This window comes from Calonectris borealis, chromosome Z (genome assembly GCF_964195595.1).
Source record: "Calonectris borealis chromosome Z, bCalBor7.hap1.2, whole genome shotgun sequence".
Classification (NCBI taxonomy): Eukaryota; Metazoa; Chordata; class Aves; order Procellariiformes; family Procellariidae; genus Calonectris; species Calonectris borealis.
The window spans coordinates 77,293,660-77,314,423 of NC_134352.1; the positions used below are offsets into that span (position 1 = coordinate 77,293,660).

Below are 20,764 nucleotides of genomic sequence, written 5' to 3' on the forward strand. Positions count from 1 at the left end.
GGAAACCTGCACCCACAGAGGCAGCAGCTGCTGAATGTCCTTCTCAGACAAGTTTTAATTTCAGCCCCACCACTAGAAGCTGGTGAAGCTCAATGCTACAGGATACAATGCAAGGCAATCTGCCCTGGTCCTACTCATCACCCATCTCCACATCTCCTAGATACTTGCCAGCTACATCTCTCTTAGCATCACTTTGTTTTAAGTAAAGGTATGTAATTAACGTAGTTGAGCACCTCACAGGGAATTCCAGGAGTTAACACTGGACCCAAATTAGATGTTTTGGTCATACAAAGTTAACACCGTAATGGAGACAAACGCCATCTCCTTTGGGGTCCTGATGAGCTAAAACCTCCTACTGAAAAACCTAAACTGAGGCAACGAGCTGTGCCGTTTTCCCCTCCTGAAGTCCAATGCTCCCAGCTCCATGCTCTAACATGAGTTTGGACCCGTAGGCTTGGTTAAGCTGTGGTTAAGCCACAGAAAAAAGCATCACATTCCACCGCTGCAGCCGCCTGCCTGGAGATCTCTGGCCATTCTGCCCAACACACAGTGTTCATGCGTGCATACAGGAGCAGGCAGCTCCTGGGCAGGCAGGATCCAGCACGTTCTTCATCTGCTGAAGCCAAAGAGCATGAGAGATGGGAACCATGACACTGGAAGTTATATTTGAAGGTTTTATTAGTTGTTCTTCTGCAGAATCAAAATATTTAGCAAATTACTTTAAAGATTCCTCAAGAGTGCTGATATTTTATGTATTTAGAACTTGAACAATGTACAACGTAACACTTTGAACTATCAAAACCAACCCAAAACCTGATTTCTAATACTAGATGTTATTATGTAATTCTATAGCAGTGTGAAAAATGGAACTAATGCAGTGAGTATATTTGTTTTAAAGAAAGTGCTTGAAAGAAACCTCCTGCATCACACTGAGTATTATTTAAAACAAAAAGATAACTGATTTCTTAGCAGGGCATTGTCTTAAATATCCTACAAGCCTAGGGAATTAAGAATACCCCAGCTCTCTGCCTTCAGGTTCAAGAACCAACACAAGTTGCAGGTCCAGGTAGAGTTCACAGCTTACCTGTTTCAAGAGAACTTACACACCACTCGGCACTGAACGCTTATGTCTGGCAAAGTGTTGGATGCATGGGTAAAAAAAAAAACAAAAACCAACAAACCAAAAAAACCACAAAAGGAACAGCTTCTCTCTTTATGCATAGCAACAGTTTCTGAACCAGTGTTTTACTAAGTTACAGACTAACTTTCAACCAAAAAATAAAACTCCATTGCACTAAAGGTCAAATTTAACCAGTTAATCTGGACTGTGACAGTCAAGTAATTCAGTACAAGCAGACACCATGAAAGCAGCTTCAAAGAATCAAAGCATCTTAGTTTCAGAACCAACTTAGTATTCTTCTGTCCAACTCCAGTGCAACAGTGAGGGGGGGAAACCACTCCCGTCTCTACCTATGTACAGTTCCAGTAGAGGCTGGGCAGTCTAAACTCTCCGTGGCCAAGCTGGAAAAAGGAAACTTAGGAAAGGACACTTTAAAAATTTAATTTAAGAAAGAAAGTTGGCTCTCAGTGGAAAGAGAAATGCTGGAGTGATGCACAGGGGCGGGCTTGCTCAGTCATTCTCCCATGTATGCGAAAAGCTGGACTCCTTCCTGCCGAGAGCAAGTCACACTGGATGTGAAGGTGGCGGGGCTGGTCCTGCTCTGTTGCTCACGAGAATCCGGGAATGTGTTTTCAGCTGGCTCCTGCACGGGCCATTAGATCTTCCAAAGCGTTGTGTTGGTCGTTGTTATGTAATAATAAGACCTCCTTAATGTCTTTTAGTTCAAAGCCCATTTCTTTAAATTGACTCATTAGTTGGAGAAGTTCTGTGATCTGAAAGATACAGACAGTCCATTATTTGCAAGAGAAAAGAGGATCAGTGCTCGGTGGAAGTTTAGCACAGAGCCTGTCTTCAGCGACTGGGCACCCCATGGGGTGGATTCCCCCTCCCCCACTACAGCCTGTTCCAGCTCCCTTTGGAGAAAGTCCACTCACACCAGAGCCGGCAGAGCTCTGGGTGCAGTAGCCCACGGAGTCCCACCTTCAGTCCACTGTGTTTGCAGTCCTGCATTTCCAAAATCCTCTTCAGCAAGGGCACCAAAGCTTAGTCTGTGGGGGTGTCTCTCCCAGTAGGAAATTTATCAACCTGGCCCAATTTAGGTTCCCAAAAATGCTGATTAATGGCACCCTGCTCCCCCATCCAGCAGCTTCTGCTGCATCTGAATTTTTTTAAAGTTACTTTGACTTTGGGAACAGTACTGTAGCCCTTGCTATCAATTGGCTTCTCAGATCTAGGGCAAACTTGGGGGATTAGCACAGATCCTGTTGGACACACTGTTGTCGTGGTTCAACCTGGCAGGCAGCCAAATACCACGCAGCCGCTCGCTCACTCCACGCCCCCCTCACTGGGACACGGAGAGAATCGGAAGGGTAAGAGCGAGAAAAACTTGTGGGTTGAGATAAAGACAGTTTAATAGAACAGAAATAATAATAATGGAATATACAAAATGAGTGATGCACAATGCAATTGCTCACCACCCGCGCTGACCGATAACCAAGTAGCGATCGGTACTTCCTGGATCACGCCTACCATTCATATATGAGCATGATGTCACATGGTATGGAATACCCCATTGGCCAGCTGGACTGGCTGTCCTGATTATGTTCCCTCCCATCTTGTGTACCTAGCTCAGTCAATAGGCACGGGAGCTGTCCTTGGACTAGGAGGGCACTTAGCAACAACTGAAAACATCAGTGTGTTATCAACATTCTCCTCATACTAAATCCAAAACACAGCACTAGGAAGAAATTTAACCCTATCCCAGCCGAAACCAGGACAGTATCCACTCCTTATTCTGTACCATTTACGTCATGCCTAGGTCTCACATTTTTCAATACATTCCAATTAATCACCACCCCCTTTCTTGTCTTTATATATATATTTATATATACACACAGATATCATTCCCTTAGTCTATGGGCCATCCCTCTAAAATGTCCACTGAGTTCATTTAGTCCATGGCTTTGGGCTCCATCTGTCATAACAGTCTTGCAGGGCAGGAGAGATGGTGTGTGGTGTTAGACTGTTGCATCTGAAGACAGTTCTGATTCCATTATTGCTGCGCTTGTCTGGTTCTATCATCGTTGCACTTTGCTCGGTTTCATTGGAGTTCATTCTTCGTTAATCTGGGTGATTTTTACTGCTATACCATTGATAGCAACCACAGAAATAATGATATACAATATCATATAACAATTAACATCATACAATTAACATCATTGGCTATTTTCACCCAAAATCAAGTCCCCTTGAGGTACACACTGGACCTCCCCATCCTTTTGCATCACCCACCAAGTGCACCCAGGTTCTTGAGCAAAAGCCACTCCACGGGTGGGTTTTCCCTTGCCAGAGGCAGGAGTTACCCAGACTGTCTTCCCCAGCATGTTTCTTATGTGCACGACAGGGACTTTATCTCCATCTACTGTACATAAAAGTATTGACTGGGCAGGGCCAGCTCGACTGAAAGATCCCCTGGTGTTGACTAACCAGGTGGCTTTTGCTAAATGTGTGTCCCAATGCTTGAATGTCCCACCACCCATTGCTCTCAGCGTAGTCTTTAGCAGCCCGTTGTATCGTTCGATTTTCCCGGAGGCTGGTGCGTGGTAGGGGATGTGATAGACCCACTCAATGCCGTGCTCTTTGGCCCAGGTGTCTATGAGGGTGTTTCGGAAATGAGTCCCGTTGTCTGACTCAATTCTTTCTGGGGTGCCATGTCGCCATAGGACTTGCTTTTCAAGGCCCAGGATGGTGTTCCTGGCGGTGGCATGGGGCACAGGATATGTTTCCAGCCATCTGGTGGTTGCTTCCACCATGGTGAGCACATAGCGCTTGCCGTGGCGAGTTTGTGGGAGTGTGATATAATCAATCTGCCAGGCCTCCCCATATTTATATTTCAACCATCGTCCCCCATACCAAAGAGTCCTTACTCGCTTGGCTCGCTTGATTGCAGCGCATGTTTCACATTCATGGATAACCTGTGCAATAGTGTCCATGGTCAAGTCCACCCCTCGATCACGAGCCCATCTATATGTTGCGTCTCTTCCTTGATGGCCTGAGGCGTCATGGGCCCACCGAGCTATAAATAATTCACCCTTATGTTGCCAGTCCAGATCCGCGTGAGCCACTTCAGTCTTAGCAGCCTGGTCCACCTGCTGGTTATTTTGATGTTCTTCAGTGGCCCGACTCTTGGGTACGTGAGCATCTACGTGACGTACTTTTACAACCAGGTTCTCTACCTGGACAGCAATATCTTGCCACAACGTGGCAGCCCAGATGGGTTTACCTCTGCGCTGCCAGTTGTTCTGCTTCCACTGCTGCAACCACCCCCACAGGGCATTTGCCACCATCCATGAGTCAGTATAGAGATAAAGTACTGGCCATTTTTCTCGTTCAGCAATGTCCAAGGTCAGCTGGATGGCTTTCACCTCTGCAAACTGGCTCAAGTCACCTTCTCCTTCAGCAGTTTCTGCAACTTGGCGTATAGGACTCCATACAGCAGCTTTCCACCTCCGATGCTTTCCCACAAGGCGACAGGACCCATCAGTGAACAGGGCATATTGCTTCTCGTTTTCTGGCAGTTTGTTATACAGTGGGGCCTCTTCAGCACGCATCACCTCCTCCTCTGGGGATATTCCACAATCTTTGCCTTCTGGCCAGTTCGTGATCACTTCCAAGATGCCTGGGCGACTGGGGTTTCCTATTCGGGCCCGTTGTGTGATCAGTGCGACCCACTTACTCCACGTAGCATTGGTTGCATGATGTGTAGAGGGGACCCTCCCTTTGAACATCCAGCCCAGCACCGGCAGTCGGGGTGCCAGGAGGAGCTGTGCTTCAGTGCCAACCACTTCCGAAGCAGCTCAAACCCCTTCATATGCTGCCAATATCTCCTTCTCAGTTGGAGTGTAGCGGGCCTCGGATCCTCTGTATCCCCGACTCCAGAACCCTAAGGGTCGACCTCGAGTCTCCCCTGGTGCTTTCTGCCAGAGGCTCCAGGTAGGACCATTCTCCCCGGCTGCGGTGTAGAGCACATTCCTTACATCTTGTCCTGCCCGGACTGGCCCAAGGGCTACTGCCTGAACTATCTCCTGTTCAATTTTTTCAAAGGCTTGTCGTTGCTCAGGGCCCCATCTGAAATCGTTCTTCTTCCTGGTCACTTGATAGAGGGGGCTTACAATCAGGCTGTAATCTGGAATATGCATTCTCCAAAAGCCCACAACGCCTAAGAAAGCTTGTGCTTCCTTTTTGCTAGTTGCTGGGGACATGGCTGTTATTTTGTTGATCGCATCCGTTGGGATCTGACGACGTCCATCTTGCCATTTTATTCCTAAAAACTGGATCTCCTGTGCAGGTCCCTTGACCTTACCTTGTTTTATTGCAAAGCCGGCCTTCAGAAGGATTTGGACTATTCTCTCCCCTTTCTCAAAAACTTCCTCTGCTGTGTTGCCCCACACGATGATGTCATCAATGTACTGCAGGTGTTCTGGAGCTTCACCCTGTTCCAGTGCAGTCTGGATCCGTCCATGGCAAATGGTAGGGCTGAGTTTCCACCCCTGGGGCAGTCGGTTCCAGGTGTACTGGACGCCCCTCCAAGTGAAAGCAAACTGTGGCCTGCACTCTGCTGCCAAAGGGATGGAGAAGAAGGCATTAGCGATGTCAATGGTGGCGTACCACTTGGCTGCCTTTGACTCCAGTTCGTACTGGAGTTCTAGCATGTCCAGTGGCGTGACTTCGTTCAGGCCACGGCAGTCTCCTGTTAATCTCCACTCTCCATTGGACTTTCACACTGGCCATATGGGACTGTTAAAGGGTGAGCGAGTCTTGCTGATCACTCCTTGGCTCTCCAGTCGATGAATCAGCTCATGGATGGGAAGCAGGGAGTCTCGGTTGGTGCAATACTGTTGCCGGTGCGCTGTTGTAGTAGGTAGTGATTGGTACCTGCTGTTCTTCAACCCTCAGCAACCCCACAACAGAAGGATTCTCTGAGAGACCAGGCAAGGTGGACAGCTGTTTAATTTCCTCCGTCTCCAGGGCAGCTATACCAAAAGCCCACCGGTACCCTTTTGGGTCCTTGAAATACCCTCTCCTGAGGTAGTCTATGCCAAGGATGCACGGAGCCTCTGGGCCAGTCACAACGGGGTGCTTCTGCCACTCGTTCCCGGTCAGGCTCACTTCGGCCTCCAATACAGTTAATTCTCGGGATCCCCCTGTCACTCCAGAAATACAAATGGGTTCTGCCCCTTTATAGCTTGATGGCATCAGGGTACACTGTGCACCAGTGTCTACGAGAGCCTTATACTCCTGTGGGTCTGATGTGCCAGGCCATCGCATCCATACAGTCCAGTAAACCCCAGAGGCAGGGCCCCTCTAGTTCTGGTCATAGTATCAGTTTCTCACTTCTTGCAAACGCAAGTCCAGAATTCCTTCATTACAATCCAAAGTAAGATCAGCCTTTCTACTCTGTCTGGGAAACTGTTCACTGGAAACTGGACCGTTGTGAGACAGGTTTTTCCTGAAAACTGGAGCAGCATTTTTCCTGGGAGAACGCCCTTGTGTGATTGTTTTTCCTTGCAACTCACATACCTGTGCCTCTAGGGTCAAGGTAGGTTTTCCATCCCACTGTCTCATGTCCTCTCCGTGGTCAAGCAGGTAAAACCACAGGGTGCCCCGTGGTGTGTATCTTCCATATCCTCCCACTTGAGCAGAAAAACACTGACTCCTAATGGCTGAGATACTGGTCCGTACAGGTGGAGAATAGGACATATCCTCTTTGAGTTGCTGGACCTCCCGCGACAGTTTCTCCACAGCCGAGACAAGGGAGGAGGAGACAGTTTCTTCGTATTCCTGGAGTCTGCTAACCATGTCATCCACCATTGGTGCTTCTTCCTCTGCCCAGGACAGTACTGCCAACGAACTGGCATACAACGCTGGTGCGCTCCGTACCAACTTCCTCCACATGGGTCGGGTGCACTGGACTTCATCTGGATCTTTGGGCGTTTGGTCGTTGTCCAGGTCACTATAAACAACCTCCAGCACGTCTAATTCTCTCAGGTACTGGATACCTCTCTCCATAGTGGTCCATTTGCTTGGGCAATATATAACATCTTCCTTGAAGGGATACCTTTCCTTCACGCCTGACAGCAGTCGCCTCCAGAGGCTGAGGGCCTGTGCCCTTTTTCCAAGCGCTTTGTCAATGTCCCCTTCCCTACCAAGGGATCCCAGCTGTTTGGCCTCCTTCCCCTCTAATTCCAGGCTACTGGCCCCATTATCCCAGTATCGGAGCAGCCAGGTAACAATATGCTCGCCTGGATGACGGCTGAAATCTTTCCGCATATCTCAACTCACTCAGGGATAGGGATCGGGTGGTTTCCTTCTCGTTTACAAGTTCTTCCTCTTCCCCTCCCCTCCTCGTGATGGCCCTGCTTTTCCATCATCCCTTTCTAAACGACTTGACTTCTGCTTACAGGATTTATTCTTCTGTACAGGGACAACGGATACCAGCAAGGGTTGGTCCTCTGGTTCAGCTGTAGTGCCCGTCGCGGGGGTTGGAGTAGCCGCAGTGCCCATTGCAGGGGTTGGAGTAGCCGCAGTGCCCGTCGTTTTGTCATCAGATCCGGAGACCTTCTCTCCCCCTTGAGGGTTCTGAACAGTGTTGAACAGGGCTCGGTAGGCAAGGGCCAGGCCCCAGCACGTTGCAGTAATCTGGGTCCCTCTGGAATTGCCAGGGTGACAGCATACTTTTTCCAAATATTTTACTAGTTTTTCAGGATTCTGCACTTGTTCAGGAGTGAAGCTCCAAAACATTGGAGGTGACCACTGTCCTAGGCACTTGCCCATACTATCCCAACACACCCTGCCACTCATAACTATCCAGCCTCGGGGCAGATCTCTGGGTGGTATTCTTAAAGAGTTGTTTAATCTTAAACAAGGCCTGAAACACATTCAGGAGACATAGCAATAGGAACACGCTGGTTTGAGCATCCCAAGGATATTCAAAATCCTCAAGAGCTATTGTAATCAGCCTGGAGGAGAAGGGGAAGGTCAAGGAAGCTGTCTCCCCCGTAAATTGGCTCTCCGAGGAGAAGGGGTAAAAAGTGTAATTATTAATAGTTTCCAAAAGATAGCTCCCGAAGAACAGGAATGACGGCAGTGCTGAGTAGTCTCCTGATGAATAATTTTATCATACCATAAACCAGTGTCACACAGTATAGCAAAGCGATGACCTTAATCCATTTCCCAGAGATGACCAACCCCACATAAATACTGATAATCAGCAGTATAGACAGCCAGTAAGGTGCTACAGACCAAAACTCCAAGAACAGATCCAACAACTCTGAGAGCAAATAAACCAACACCGTGACCAGCGACTACTAAACTGATATAATGAATGCTTATAACAAATTTCTTTTAACCCGTTCGGGTCAACTGTGTTATCTCAACCCTTCATGCCCCATGTTGGGTGCCAAAAAGGACTGTCGTGGTTTAACCTGGCAGGCAGCCAAATACCACGCAGCCACTCGCTCACTCCCGCCCCGCAGTGGGACAGGGAGAGAATCGGAAGGGTAAGAGTGAGAAAAACTCGTGGGTTGAGATAAAGACAGTTTAATAGAACAGAAAAGGGAAAATAATAATAATAAATAATGGTAGAATATACAAAATGAGTGATGCACAATGCAATTGCTCACCACCCATGCTGACTGATAACCAAGTAGCGATCGCTACTTCCTGGAACACGCCTACCATTCATATACTGAGCATGACGTCACATGGTATGGAATACCCCATTGGCCAGCTGGGCTAGCTGTCCTGGCTATGCTCCCTCCCAATGCTTGGTGGGTTTTTTTCGTTTTGTTTTATTTTTTGTTTGTTTGGTTGGTTTTTTTTGTTTTTTGGGTTTTTTTTGTTTGTTTGTTTGTTTTTAAGCTGAATGTCCTTGACTAGCAGGGTACTTAGCAACAACTGAAAACATCAGTGTGTTACCAACATTCTTCTCACACTAAATGCAAAACACAGCATTAGGAAGAAATTTAACTCTATCCCAGATGAAACCAGGACACTGTGTACGATACTACCAACATCAACCACAAACCTACCTGAGCTTTGAAAAAAAATAAAGTGGCAAGAAGTGAATCAGCTGATCAGACTTTTATGAACCTTCTGCCATTTACAGTGCCTCCACTCCATTCCAGGGGAAAGAAAAAAAACCAAAAACAAGCAAGCAGATTGAAATGGGCAATCAGGAGATTAGTAATTTCCAATTTGGGGTTAAGCCCCTATCATGTCACTTCTCCCATCTTGACACTGTTGTTCCTCTGTTTACAAGCTCATCACTAAGTCCAAGAAGGCAGGAAGGCATACATACATCTGGGGGGGTTGGGTTGCAGCTCTAAAGATTTCATATGATAACTTGGCACACCACAGGCTGCCAGTCTTCAAAAGATCCTGATGTCCTCTGCCTTGACTACCTGCTCCTGCCTCTATACCTTTGGTGCTGGTAGAGCAGCCAGACTATGAACCAGACCCCAAACCCCGTATTTCCCAGCTTCTTCCAGAGCAAGCCCTAGCCCAATCGGCTGAGCAGCCATGCAGATGCGTTTGTATACGGGAGAAAATTCACGGCCAGGGGAGGCTGGCACGGTTCGAAAGATAATTTGCTGCTTTGAAATTAACTGTCTCTGTACCAAGCACTTCACCCACAAAGAACTCTGGGTTCAAAACATTACAACCAGAATAAGCAAGGTCTTTAAAAAATCCTGTCACCATAAAAATGCATGCAAGTGAGTGATAAAAAGTGCAGAAGAACTCTAATGCTTTAACACGTATTTGCTTTATCACTGCAAGGATGTCCTTTGGCAGTCAGTTTTGGAAACAAGGCGGCATTACCAAGAAAGCCAGAATTGCATCAGCCAGAGGAACTGCTGCTGGAATTCCCGATCATGGCGCATTCTCTTTACTGCTTAGCACGTTGCGCCCTCACCTTCTCCTCTGAACACTGGTGCATTTCCAAAGCTGCTTCAACAAGAAGTGGATCAAAGCCCTTCTCACAAAGCTGTCCATGTGCAAACAGGTAATCCAAAACCTGTGGGAAATGAAGAAAAGGAACTAAGTTTGCAGAGTGGCATTCGCAGCACGCAGTTGAATACCATCTCTGTACTTGCAGAGGGGCTAAGCACGACTCTACCCCAGGCTTCACCAGGGATCGAGGTAAAGTCCTTCCTAGTAGAGTTGAGACGCTCTTTATGCAAGAGCTTCTTCAGAGAAAACAGACCAGCCCTTCTGTCCTCCTGTGCTCTCCCACCAGCTCTAAACGTCATCTTCCACTATAATCAAAACAGTCTCAGAAGCCTATCTTTAGCCTTCCGTGCCTGATCACTGAGCAGAAGGCAGAAGTTTAACTGTGCTTTTTATACTACAAGTTTTTAAAATGAAACTGTAGATCCAGCAGTCAAGATGCATCAGCTTTTAGCTTCCTCTCAGACAGCTGCAAGAGCTGATGCAATCTAAAAGCAGTCAGCCTTTTAAGATCAACTCAGCATACTGGCGAGTGAGCTGCAAATCCCAGCTCACACACCCAGACACCGCTGCTAAATTTGTTATCCACCCTCAGCTTTGAGAGGTACAGGGAAAGGTCAGATAGGTAATGGTATGAAGGCGAAAGAACGCAACCTGCAAATATAGCAGGATTTAAAACCACCCTCTTAAGGGCCATTTTTTCCGTTTGGTACTACAGTTCACTGCAGCGCACAGCTTAAACCACTCTCGATGCGTAGGTAGTGGGCAAGCGGATCAGCTGTACCAGCAGAAGTCACTGGGACACTCCTCCTCCCCAGGCACAGTCCTGCCAGGCGATGCTCTGTGCAGCACACAGCCTGCCTAGGGTCAGCATGGAAAACTTGGCCATGCTCTCCCCACTTTAAAATGTTTGTTTGAAGCGGATCCAAGGCCCAGAGCCGCGCTTCACCCTGCAGCGCTTTATGCTATGTGACCTGGTTTTAGCAAGCGTTTGAGGCAACACATGAGGCAGGAAGCACCACAACCAGAGCACACAAAAGAAAGTCGGTCAGTGGTGCCTTGCAAGAGCCTTTCAGGGCTGTCATAAGCCTGCAGGGGCCAATCTCTCTACAAAGAGAGACGTTAGCATCGTAAACCTTGCTCAGAACAAGGGAAGTTGGCTGTTTTTTTGTCACATGGCACTAAGCACGGCGTAGAGCCACACTAAGCTTCCTTCAGATGCTTTTGTGGCTCCTTGGAAGACCCAGTACCTCTCCCAGCTTCACATGGAGCTAAAGGCTCATCCCAAGCTCGGTGCAGCTCTGACCCAGCACTCAAGCAGTCTCTCATCAGAAACATGCACAGCCATTCTTTTCTTTGGTTTTGAGAGCCTTTACTGCCAGGTGACAACTTCTCTAGTGGTTAATAGCGCAGCAGCTGCAGGCTGCAACCCCGTTAGAATAGAAGTATTCCCCCCTATCCATTTTGCAAACCCAAGGTTGTTTCTCAGCAGAATCAGCGTCCAATCAAGGGTTTCTTTCCCATTGCACAATCTCTTACCTGGTCTATGTTCTGTCCCTTCTTCTTCATGGCTTTCAGGACATTCTCAGGTGAGTACCCCATGTTGACGACCGTCTCTACGCACTGCCTCTCGCTAGCGGAAAGGACCTGCTGTAGTTCAGGAGCGGGGCCACCCGACCACTTTGTGCAGCTGGTATTGTTGGGCACTTTAGACACTGCGAAATTTTGGTGCGTTACCTAAAGGGGAAAACCCAGAGGCTGAGGTGATGGTCATCTGCATCCCCACATCCTGTTTCTGGCTAGTGCAGAACCAGGATATCCCATATAATTAATCCGAGAGGCTTTCTAGACTACCCTTAGGAAGTTACTCACTGTTAGGATGAAACCAAGCAGTATACATAGTCTGACTCCCACCATAACCTTTTTACCCTCAAAACAACAAACAACCCGGATTCTTCGCAATATACCCTCTCCTACTAGTGGACGAAAACCTTTCAATACCCAACCTTTGCAACAGTTTTGCCAAACCCTGTACCTCAGAGGAAGCATGGAGATTGCTTCCTTCACCCCAAGTTTACTCGTCACCTATGATTTTTTGTACTCAAAGGAACACTACTTCTGGAGATTTTCAGAAACGTGATCCAGTGCAAGCAAACAAGTATTTGAGAACTTACCACAGGGATTTCTGTTTCCTTGTAGTCTGGATGTACCTGTTGGACAACACACAAATAAGATGACTATAAACATTATGCACTAGTGAGCAGAATTTGCTACAGCCGAGGGAGAAGGGTTTTATGGGAGAGATCTGAGAATAAGTCTACAATACTAGGGAGACTTGTGGTCTGATCAGGCTTCCGCACGTGAGATGCAGCAATTATGCAGTTGTGTGTAGTTATAGAATAGCCATCATAAGGATCGTTTCTTCTCTCAGCACTCTACAAACGGACTATACTCCCAGAAGGATGTGTGGCCCCTCACAATAATTGTAAGCTTTTTTGTTCTGTCACTGTGACTGCTACATTTTCATACAGCTCAGTGTAACATGCTGGGTCCTGTTCAGCTCTTGACCCAGTGCTACACAGCCTAAATGACAGTGATAATTTTGAAGTCATTGCCTAGAGACTTCTCTTGACTTTTTGACCATGAGAAGGGGTAAGAGAAACATATACCCCTTTTCTACTCTCAAAGCACTGCATTTCATACACCAGATATATAAGCAATGTTGCACACTGGCTAAAAAGAGCATGTGATTTTTCTACCAACATCCAATGCTTGGTCCCATTCCCAGTACACCAAAAAGGCTGGGTAACGTTCCCTGCTGTACACCTGCTCCATTTCTGCAGAACCAGGTTGCCAGAGGGCAGAACCAACCCACCACTTTATACTACTTCGCCCAAGATAGCAGCAGTGCAAAGGCAGAACTTTGCCCCACCAAATCTGCACGTTTCAATTCATCCATTTAAAAGTCTTCCTGCATTTTAAATAGAATTAGAAAAGACTGCAAGAAATCACTCTGGACCAAGAGCCTCAGTTTTTGCATTTCTTGATACTTACTATGCCAACATGGATTGCTTGAAAGCTTGTCCACTTCTTTCAGAAAGGCCTTCTTTGGGCCCAAACTAAACAACAAAAAACTGTTTATAGAAAAACAGTTCTGAGAAAATCTATTAGGATTTTGACAAATTCCATTCATTTGCAAAAAAAACCCCAAACCACCGCCAAGGACATTTTGTTCTGCATTTCCAACCATTTTCATCTCCAAGGTAAGAATTTCTCTTCTAGGAGACAAAGCCTGAGAGATCATATTCAGTCTGATGGACTGGTTTAGCCAAGAACCTCTCCTCATGGTGGTAAGCTCTTCGCACACACCCTCTCCAGGCACTTTTGCCAGAGCAAAAAGCACTAGAATATGGGATACACTGAAATGAGGGTCTGGAGTAGCCCTGAAATCAGCTGGTTACCAAATTGAAGAATGATGCTTTGTTATTGATGCTGCAGCCAGGAAAACCAGAACTGCTTCTGACACCAGAGACTCAAGAGTCTGGGAGAACCAACTCCTCCTCCTCAATCTACTTGAGCTTAACAACCTGTGCTTGTGGTCAGTGATTTCCAGTGGAGGAAGGAAACACCTAAAGGAACTGCAGGGGACAAAGCCAGGACTTGTCACTCAACAGCCGTGCTCCCTTATGTCTCAAACTTGCATTTCAGTGCCCTTCCAGAAGCAGACTTCATGCCGTGCTTTCAGTATGCGCTTGCACACTGTGCCTACTTTTAGGGACTTCGTACAGAGGCCGGGAGCCCTGCCTGCAGCTGGTGTGCCCGCACACATCACACTACTGCAGCGGTATATATTCTGAATGGTCCCCCAGGAGTGCCCCATCTTCCCGTAACCAGAGATCTCTGTAAATAAAATACATCATACTAGTCAGGTCTCTGACCAGCTTTGTTTAATTCCAACCTGTTGTCTTCACTAGCCATTTCTCCCTCTGCCAATGCTACAAGAAGCAAACCAGTGAGCTTCAAAAAAAGAGGAGAGGGGACCATCCAGGACAGAATCAGTGCAGCCTCAGAGAAACCACAGGTTTATTTCCATCCAAAAAATCCTAGATCCAATTCACTGGTAAAGCATAAACTCCAGCAGTAGCTCCAAATCCAAAGTTACAATTTCTAGTCTTGTGAGAAACAAAAAAAAAAAAAAAAAGGAAAAAAAATCACTGTGGAGTACACTAGGACATATAACTGTCCCGAGGCTTTCTAAAAAGGACAGGCTTATTTTTGTGTAATCTTGCAGAAAAGGGATACATGACCCTTCTGCTCCCAGCCACAGGGATGACTGTGACTTCCTTTTATCATTTTCATACTCCGAGGATTTTTGTTACATTTACTTCAATACTTTTGTTGCATTTACTTCAATTTCTTGCAGCTCAGCTGTTATTTTCCAGCCACTGGGACCATATTATGGAAACATGAAAAAGTATAGTCTGATGTCTTGGAATTTAAACAGAAAGAACTAGTTCTGTCGGCATACCTATTTCTTGGTTTGTTACTTCCAAAGCAGAAATAGTTTCAAATGAAGATCTTTATCACTTCCCCTAGTAAGTCTGTTTGTTTGTTTATCGGTTGGTATCTTCCCTTACAGCATTCTCAAGAACACACCTTCCCTTTTGATCTTTAATAAGTTTTAATCCAGCATAGAGATTTGAATAGTTAGAGTGAAAATTTGGCCATCTGAACGCCCATCTATCTAGTTGTAAGTGATCTTTCATGTTAATTCCTAGAGATGTGTCACGTGTCATACTTCGAGGTTTCACCTCTGAGCTACATACAATCATACAATCGCCTCTCAAACCCGTGATCTGTGGCAGTGAGCAGTTTTCAGCACATTGCCTCTTCTGCCAAAGTTTACTGTATTAAATTTGTTCTAGTGATCAATAAACAGCTGTTCTGCTGTGCTCTGACGAATACACTAGTTGCCAGAATACTGTATGTCACAATTAATAGTGCATTTACCTAAGCCTGAAAAGAGGTGAAAGAACAACGGGAGAGAAGCAGTGTCACTTGTTTCAGAGCACATGGTGTCACATAAAAACCTACAGTATGCCAGTAAGATCACAGAACCTCTGAAGCTTACATTGGACAGAAGAAACCAGATTATTTTAGAGCCAGCTAGAGGATTTAACTATACAGCTTTCACTAGGCTTCATGAGTATTGGTGTCCAGATCTTAGGTTCTTTGGGAAAAAGTCCACAAGCTTACTCAAATCTCTGTTCTTATTCACAAAGAGACAAAGACAACAGCTGGCGTGAAGTTAAGTGTCCTCAAAGTAATTTTAAAACTTGGTACAAGTTTGAGGAAACGAAGCATCAGCCTCCTGTCTCAGAGCAACCAACTTTAACATTAGCGATCTGAGATGATCCGATGATCTTCAAGATTGGTTTTAGTAACCACCAAGCAAACCTTCCACCCCCCTTCACAAGGAAGGGGGTAAATACCAGATTTCAGACCACCAATATTTTCCTCCTTTTAAAGATTAGATTTTAGAAGGATCTCAGAAAGAAGAAAAAAAAAAAAAAAAGACGACTTGCAGGTCAATTGCAAGTACTTTTTTCTTTCCTGAATGACACAGCACATCTGTGTTTTTTAATCTATTATTGCTTCTATTCCTTGAAAAGCCTGCATTTCCCATTATTTCCAGCAAATAAGCAAGCAAGCCAAGGAACAAATCTAGAAGAGCTTTAACTCAAAACCTAATAGCTCTTCAGAATCTGATATATCTCAGTTGGTTAAGACAGAATGCAGGACCATACAAAGAAGATACCTTACACGCTTAGCTCAAAGGTGTGTGACTACAAACAACAAGAGCTGAAAAGCTGAAAGAAAAATCACCAGAATTGGTCTAAAAATATCATATTTTGGGGAAACTTGCAGAGTAAAAATCTGAGGTTCAGAACTGCCAGCATGAAGACCTGTTGGATTGATGAATTTGCCCTGTAAATTAAAAGGATCTACACATCACTCCCATTAAATGAAACTAAAACCATTGCCACGGGACATTTTAGAAGCAACATTTGCCTCCGCACCTCCACATCTCCCCAGCAACCCCAATTCTAATCCACTGCATGTTTACCGTAGTCGCTGTGCTTTGAGATGATTCTTCTTCTGTACAAACTGTCGACACAGCCAGGGAAGGCAGCCTGGATGAAGAGGATAATGTTGATGTCTCCATGCCACTGTCCTCATTTAGAGCAGAAAGACCAACCATATGGTGTCCATTCAGTTCACTGGCTTTACTCTGAGCACAGGTCTGCAAAGAGCTGAGCAAAGTGCCATTGCGGAGACAGGAGGTGCTGTGGAAAGTGCTTGTGAGCTTTGATGATTTCTGATCACTCTCATCGGAGTCAAGTTTAGGAAAGGACAGGGATTTGATATTGCTCACTGAAGTGATAGGGGACAGGGACACTTTGGAAGACAGAGACATCTTTTCACAGTTTCCCAACTGCGGTAAAGTGATAAAGCCATTGGGTTTGTGAAGGGGCTTGAAGTCCAGCGTGGCCCTTTCTATGGATGCCAGAACTTCCTCATCTTGCAACACAGACTCAGACCCACCTTTGGGCAAAGTATTATCTAACAGCTGGGCAACAATTGGCCCAGTAGTACCAACATGAATTTCAAGAATATTTTTTAACTCCTCCTTATCATCGATAGTTTTTAATTCCAGTTTATCAAATGGGTCTTCTTCACATTCAAAATCAGCTGGGTTGAAGTCTGCTTTTGGACGAGTTGGACTGAGAACCTTTTGCTTCACAGCGCTGCTGTTGGCTGGCGTGGGAGTAAGAATATTATTGTGCTGCAGGCTAGCAAGGATGGGGTTTATAGGAGGGGGCATGGCCTCAGGGCAAGGTCCCTCTGAGAATCCCATTTTGCTGCTGTCCTCTGGAGCTGTTTTCGAGTTCGCTAGTGCTTCTTCTGCCTTGCGTTCAGCTTCTCTCTGGGCAGCCTGAATTTTTTTGATATCTTCAGCCCACTCAATTGTTTTCTTTTCCAGTGAGAAGTCATACTGACAGAGGGTGGATGGGAAAAGAGAGAAGAAAAAAAAAAACATAAATTATAAGGATCATAGCCGCTACTTCTAAAAGCAACATAAGTAACATAGAATAAGAGCTACACGAATTACCCCGGAGAGGCATCATTTTCTCCCCAGCATCTCTTGTAACCTACAGACTGGCAAGCTAGAAGACAGTGGAAGTAGTACATTTTGCCTCTAGCAGCAAAACCCGTCTATAGTCTGGATTAGAATGTCATATTTTGCCCCCTTGCTACATTTAGTTTTGCTTTAGAGCTACTGAGGTCCCAAGAGCAGTTTCACAACCCTCCCACCCTCTCCCCCCAAGACAACCGATGTAGCAAGGGGAAGTCTAAGGCGTTACTAAATGGACAGTCACACCCAGATCTGGCACCACTGAACTACCACAGATCTGTCCACAAGTTATTCAAGACTATGGCAGAGTATTTTTTCATCCGAAGACCAATACGGTATTACTCAGTTCCCCCTAAAAGATTCCTAACGGACTGGATATTAGAGTTTTACACCCCCTAGTTTAAGAGGTATTGGTATTCTTACCCCAGTGCCAACAGCTCACCAGCCAAAGGGGATATACTGGCTACACTGACGATAACTACCTGGAGTAGCAGATTTTGCTGCAGTTACTGGCATGACAGGATCCCACAGGCTTTTCTCATGTAACATAAGTTCCTTCGGAGCCAGGTTCGCACAAGGCGGCATTTGTAAGCTACTCACTACCAGTTTACTGGCTGTAAACTGGTGTGGCTTGGTTGAGAGGACAAAATTCTGAACAGACTAAATCTACTTAAAGCTTTAATATCTTATGAAGAATGAACAGCCTCAAACGCTCTTTAAATAACCACAAAATGTTCAGAGAACACAGCCTACAAATTAAGTCCAGGGTGTAACCCACCTGTGACTCACAAGAAGTCATAAGATATCCTTGCCAGAATAATGGCACATAACCAAACAGGAGTGCTCCTGCCATGGGACTGCTAGGTCATACAAATTCCTAGCTCTAAAGAGCAACAAGCCAGCAAGGCTTGCTAGGCTTCTGCTGGGCTTTTCTGGGACTCGCTATGTGTTGTGTCACATCCCATCCTACAGTGGGCTCCAGTGAGGTCCTAGAGACCTGTTGTCTCAACTGTATTAACAGTTTTCCCTTCCCTTAGCTCCAAGACTCCAAGAGGTGTGATATACAATTTATCAGCAAGGTGACTTTGAAAAACAACTCACTGGCAGAAGAGCTGGGCACTACTCATTAAACATTCTTTGCTATTTGAACAGAGCTATCGTAGTTTTGTGTGTGTATATATGTATATGGTCATATATGGCCAAAATTGACCAAAGCCATGTATTTTTTTATATTAAAAAAATGGGGGGTATTTATATAAAAATATATGGCTTTAGTCAATTTTGCTTCCCTGCACTTTTTTTTAAACAGCTCTCCCTACAGCTGTAAAAAAGTCAAATTGCACTGCGAGATACATAGTCTACATAGTCACATCATATTATGCAAAGCGTTGCAATCCAACCAGGCATACTATACTTGAGCCTCAGCTTGGCAGGAAAATGGAGACATAACACAATGAAGCCAGCAATAGGACATTAGTCTCCCCTTTAGCTCTCTCACACCAGCTTAACTGGGCGGAAATATGTCTATTAGGACAATCAGGTAACCATTTAATGGTTATAATGAAAGAGCCATGATGTAGGGTAATAGGGTAATATGCAGGGCAGGAAAAAAAAAAAAGGCAAAAAAAGGCAGAACCATCTACAGCAATCTGTCACAGCTGAAGTGAAAACAATCATCAATTTGGACTGACCAAGGAAAATCATGGATCCAAATGAGAAAACGTAGTTCAATTAGACTGTATCACAACCTAAATTTGGAGATTAGATTTTCAACAGTTATGCTAAAGCAATTGATTTTATGCTACCAAGAGTTTATGGTAACAAAGACATGCTCCTCAAAGACCTGGAAGCTATCCATACCAAGCTGTAACCTGCTGGCCCTATAGCTGCAAAAGAAGTCCCACTCAGAACTACACAGAAAACAAGAACTGGAAATTTATTTCTTCATTCCACTACTGTGAGAACCCATAAAATATGGTCATAGAAACACTTGTTACCCTCAAACAAGATTCTGCAAGTATGCCATCATGTAGGTGTATCAGTTCTTACCATTTTTCCTCTTAAAAATGCTACTCAAATTTAGTCAGGGTAACATTTAGACCTGTAACTATTACACAAAAGCATTGTGCTCTTTTGAAGTAGATACACTAAACCAAATTTTAAACCAGGCTTTTTAAAGTGATAAGAAGTAGAAGCTTTTTGCACAGCCTACCATATTTTTATCTTTCTATATGTTCTAACAGATCTTCTGCAACTACTGCCCAGCATACGAAATGACACTACAGGACCAACAAGACTAACATCTGAACACATGTGCAAACTGTCACTACTTGCAATTTACAGCACCACATGTTGGGGGCCAGGAGTGTGGGGGGGAAGAGAGCAGAAAGGCAAAACACATCACTTACCTGGGCTTCTCTGACAAGCTGAGAAGAATCAGGCAAGCAGAAACCAATAGGTAATCCAACCTTCGCTGGGGTTCTGAATTTGTCTCCTATCTTAAATGGGACATCATCAAGATAACTGAAAGGCCCTAAGATCAAAAGCAGAAATTGTATCAAAAAAACTTACAAGTCTAATGCATTCACTGAAGACACATTTCTGTATTTGGGAACTATTTTCTCTCTGCTGCCCTAACTACATCAGGTGACTCAATACAAAGGAAGTTGCTTGATCAGAAACACATTGAATCTGTTTGGACTTCATTGCCTTGGTTTTGGGGGTTTTTTTGTTTTAGTTTGTTTTTTTGTTTTTAAAGTTCTAGCCCATAACTATTAAAAAAACCCCAAACACAACATAACAATCCATCATTTTTTTTTGTCATATTCAAAACAGGCTTTAAAATGACCCAGCTTTAGAGCAGCTAAGACAAACTAAAATCCAGGTTTTGGCATACAAGTAGGAAGTAACACTTGGACAGAAGTGGTCACAAGGGCAAAGTGGCCCAGAGTCTAGATGCTCCACTTTAACCAAAACACAGTGAAATAGCTCAAGACTATTTAGCATAGCAATTCTCATTTTTGAAACAAGGCAATCTAACTTGATCAGCTGTCTGATTTGTGATCACTCCAGTGAGAGGCCTCAGACTTATTTCATGGTGCTCCATCTGTCCTTTGAATCTATCACTTATACATGGTATTTAAAAAGTGTTTTAGGATGAAACTCTTCAGGCACCCTGCAAACTCATGAGGCAGAATCACTCAGAGCTCAACCACCTCCAAGAAGCCAGGCTATAGGTTTGCTTTCCTTGAGCTGCTGTGAAGAAGTATTAGAAAACCCACAAAATAAATTGCACTCAGTTTCTCAATTAACTGAAAGGGGTCTCTTGGATCACTGGTCTAAGCTTTCAGAATTACAGGCAAGGTTTCTGGCTGCATATATCAATCTGAAGTGTTCCTCTAGCACTCATTTTTAACTTCGCTTTGAGTGTTGCAGAT

At 45.1% G+C, this 20,764-nt stretch overlaps 1 protein-coding gene across 3 annotated transcripts in view; it reads right to left on the reverse strand.

The window, feature by feature from the left end:
• Positions 1-660: 660 nt before the first annotated feature.
• The window catches only part of UBAP1 (ubiquitin associated protein 1), a 42,885-nt gene continuing 22,781 nt past the window's right edge, over positions 661-20,764 (reverse strand). For all 3 annotated transcript variants that reach the window (XM_075137499.1, XM_075137498.1, XM_075137500.1), the window contains 6 exons: positions 19,736-19,860; positions 16,257-17,186; positions 12,304-12,339; positions 11,669-11,866; positions 10,095-10,196; positions 661-1,893 (listed from right to left, as the gene is read on the reverse strand). In XM_075137499.1, the coding sequence (XP_074993600.1) occupies positions 1,753-1,893; positions 10,095-10,196; positions 11,669-11,866; positions 12,304-12,339; positions 16,257-17,186; positions 19,736-19,860 (1,532 nt within the window). In that variant the 3' untranslated portion in view covers positions 661-1,752. The remainder of the gene's footprint in view (positions 1,894-10,094; positions 10,197-11,668; positions 11,867-12,303; positions 12,340-16,256; positions 17,187-19,735; positions 19,861-20,764) is intronic.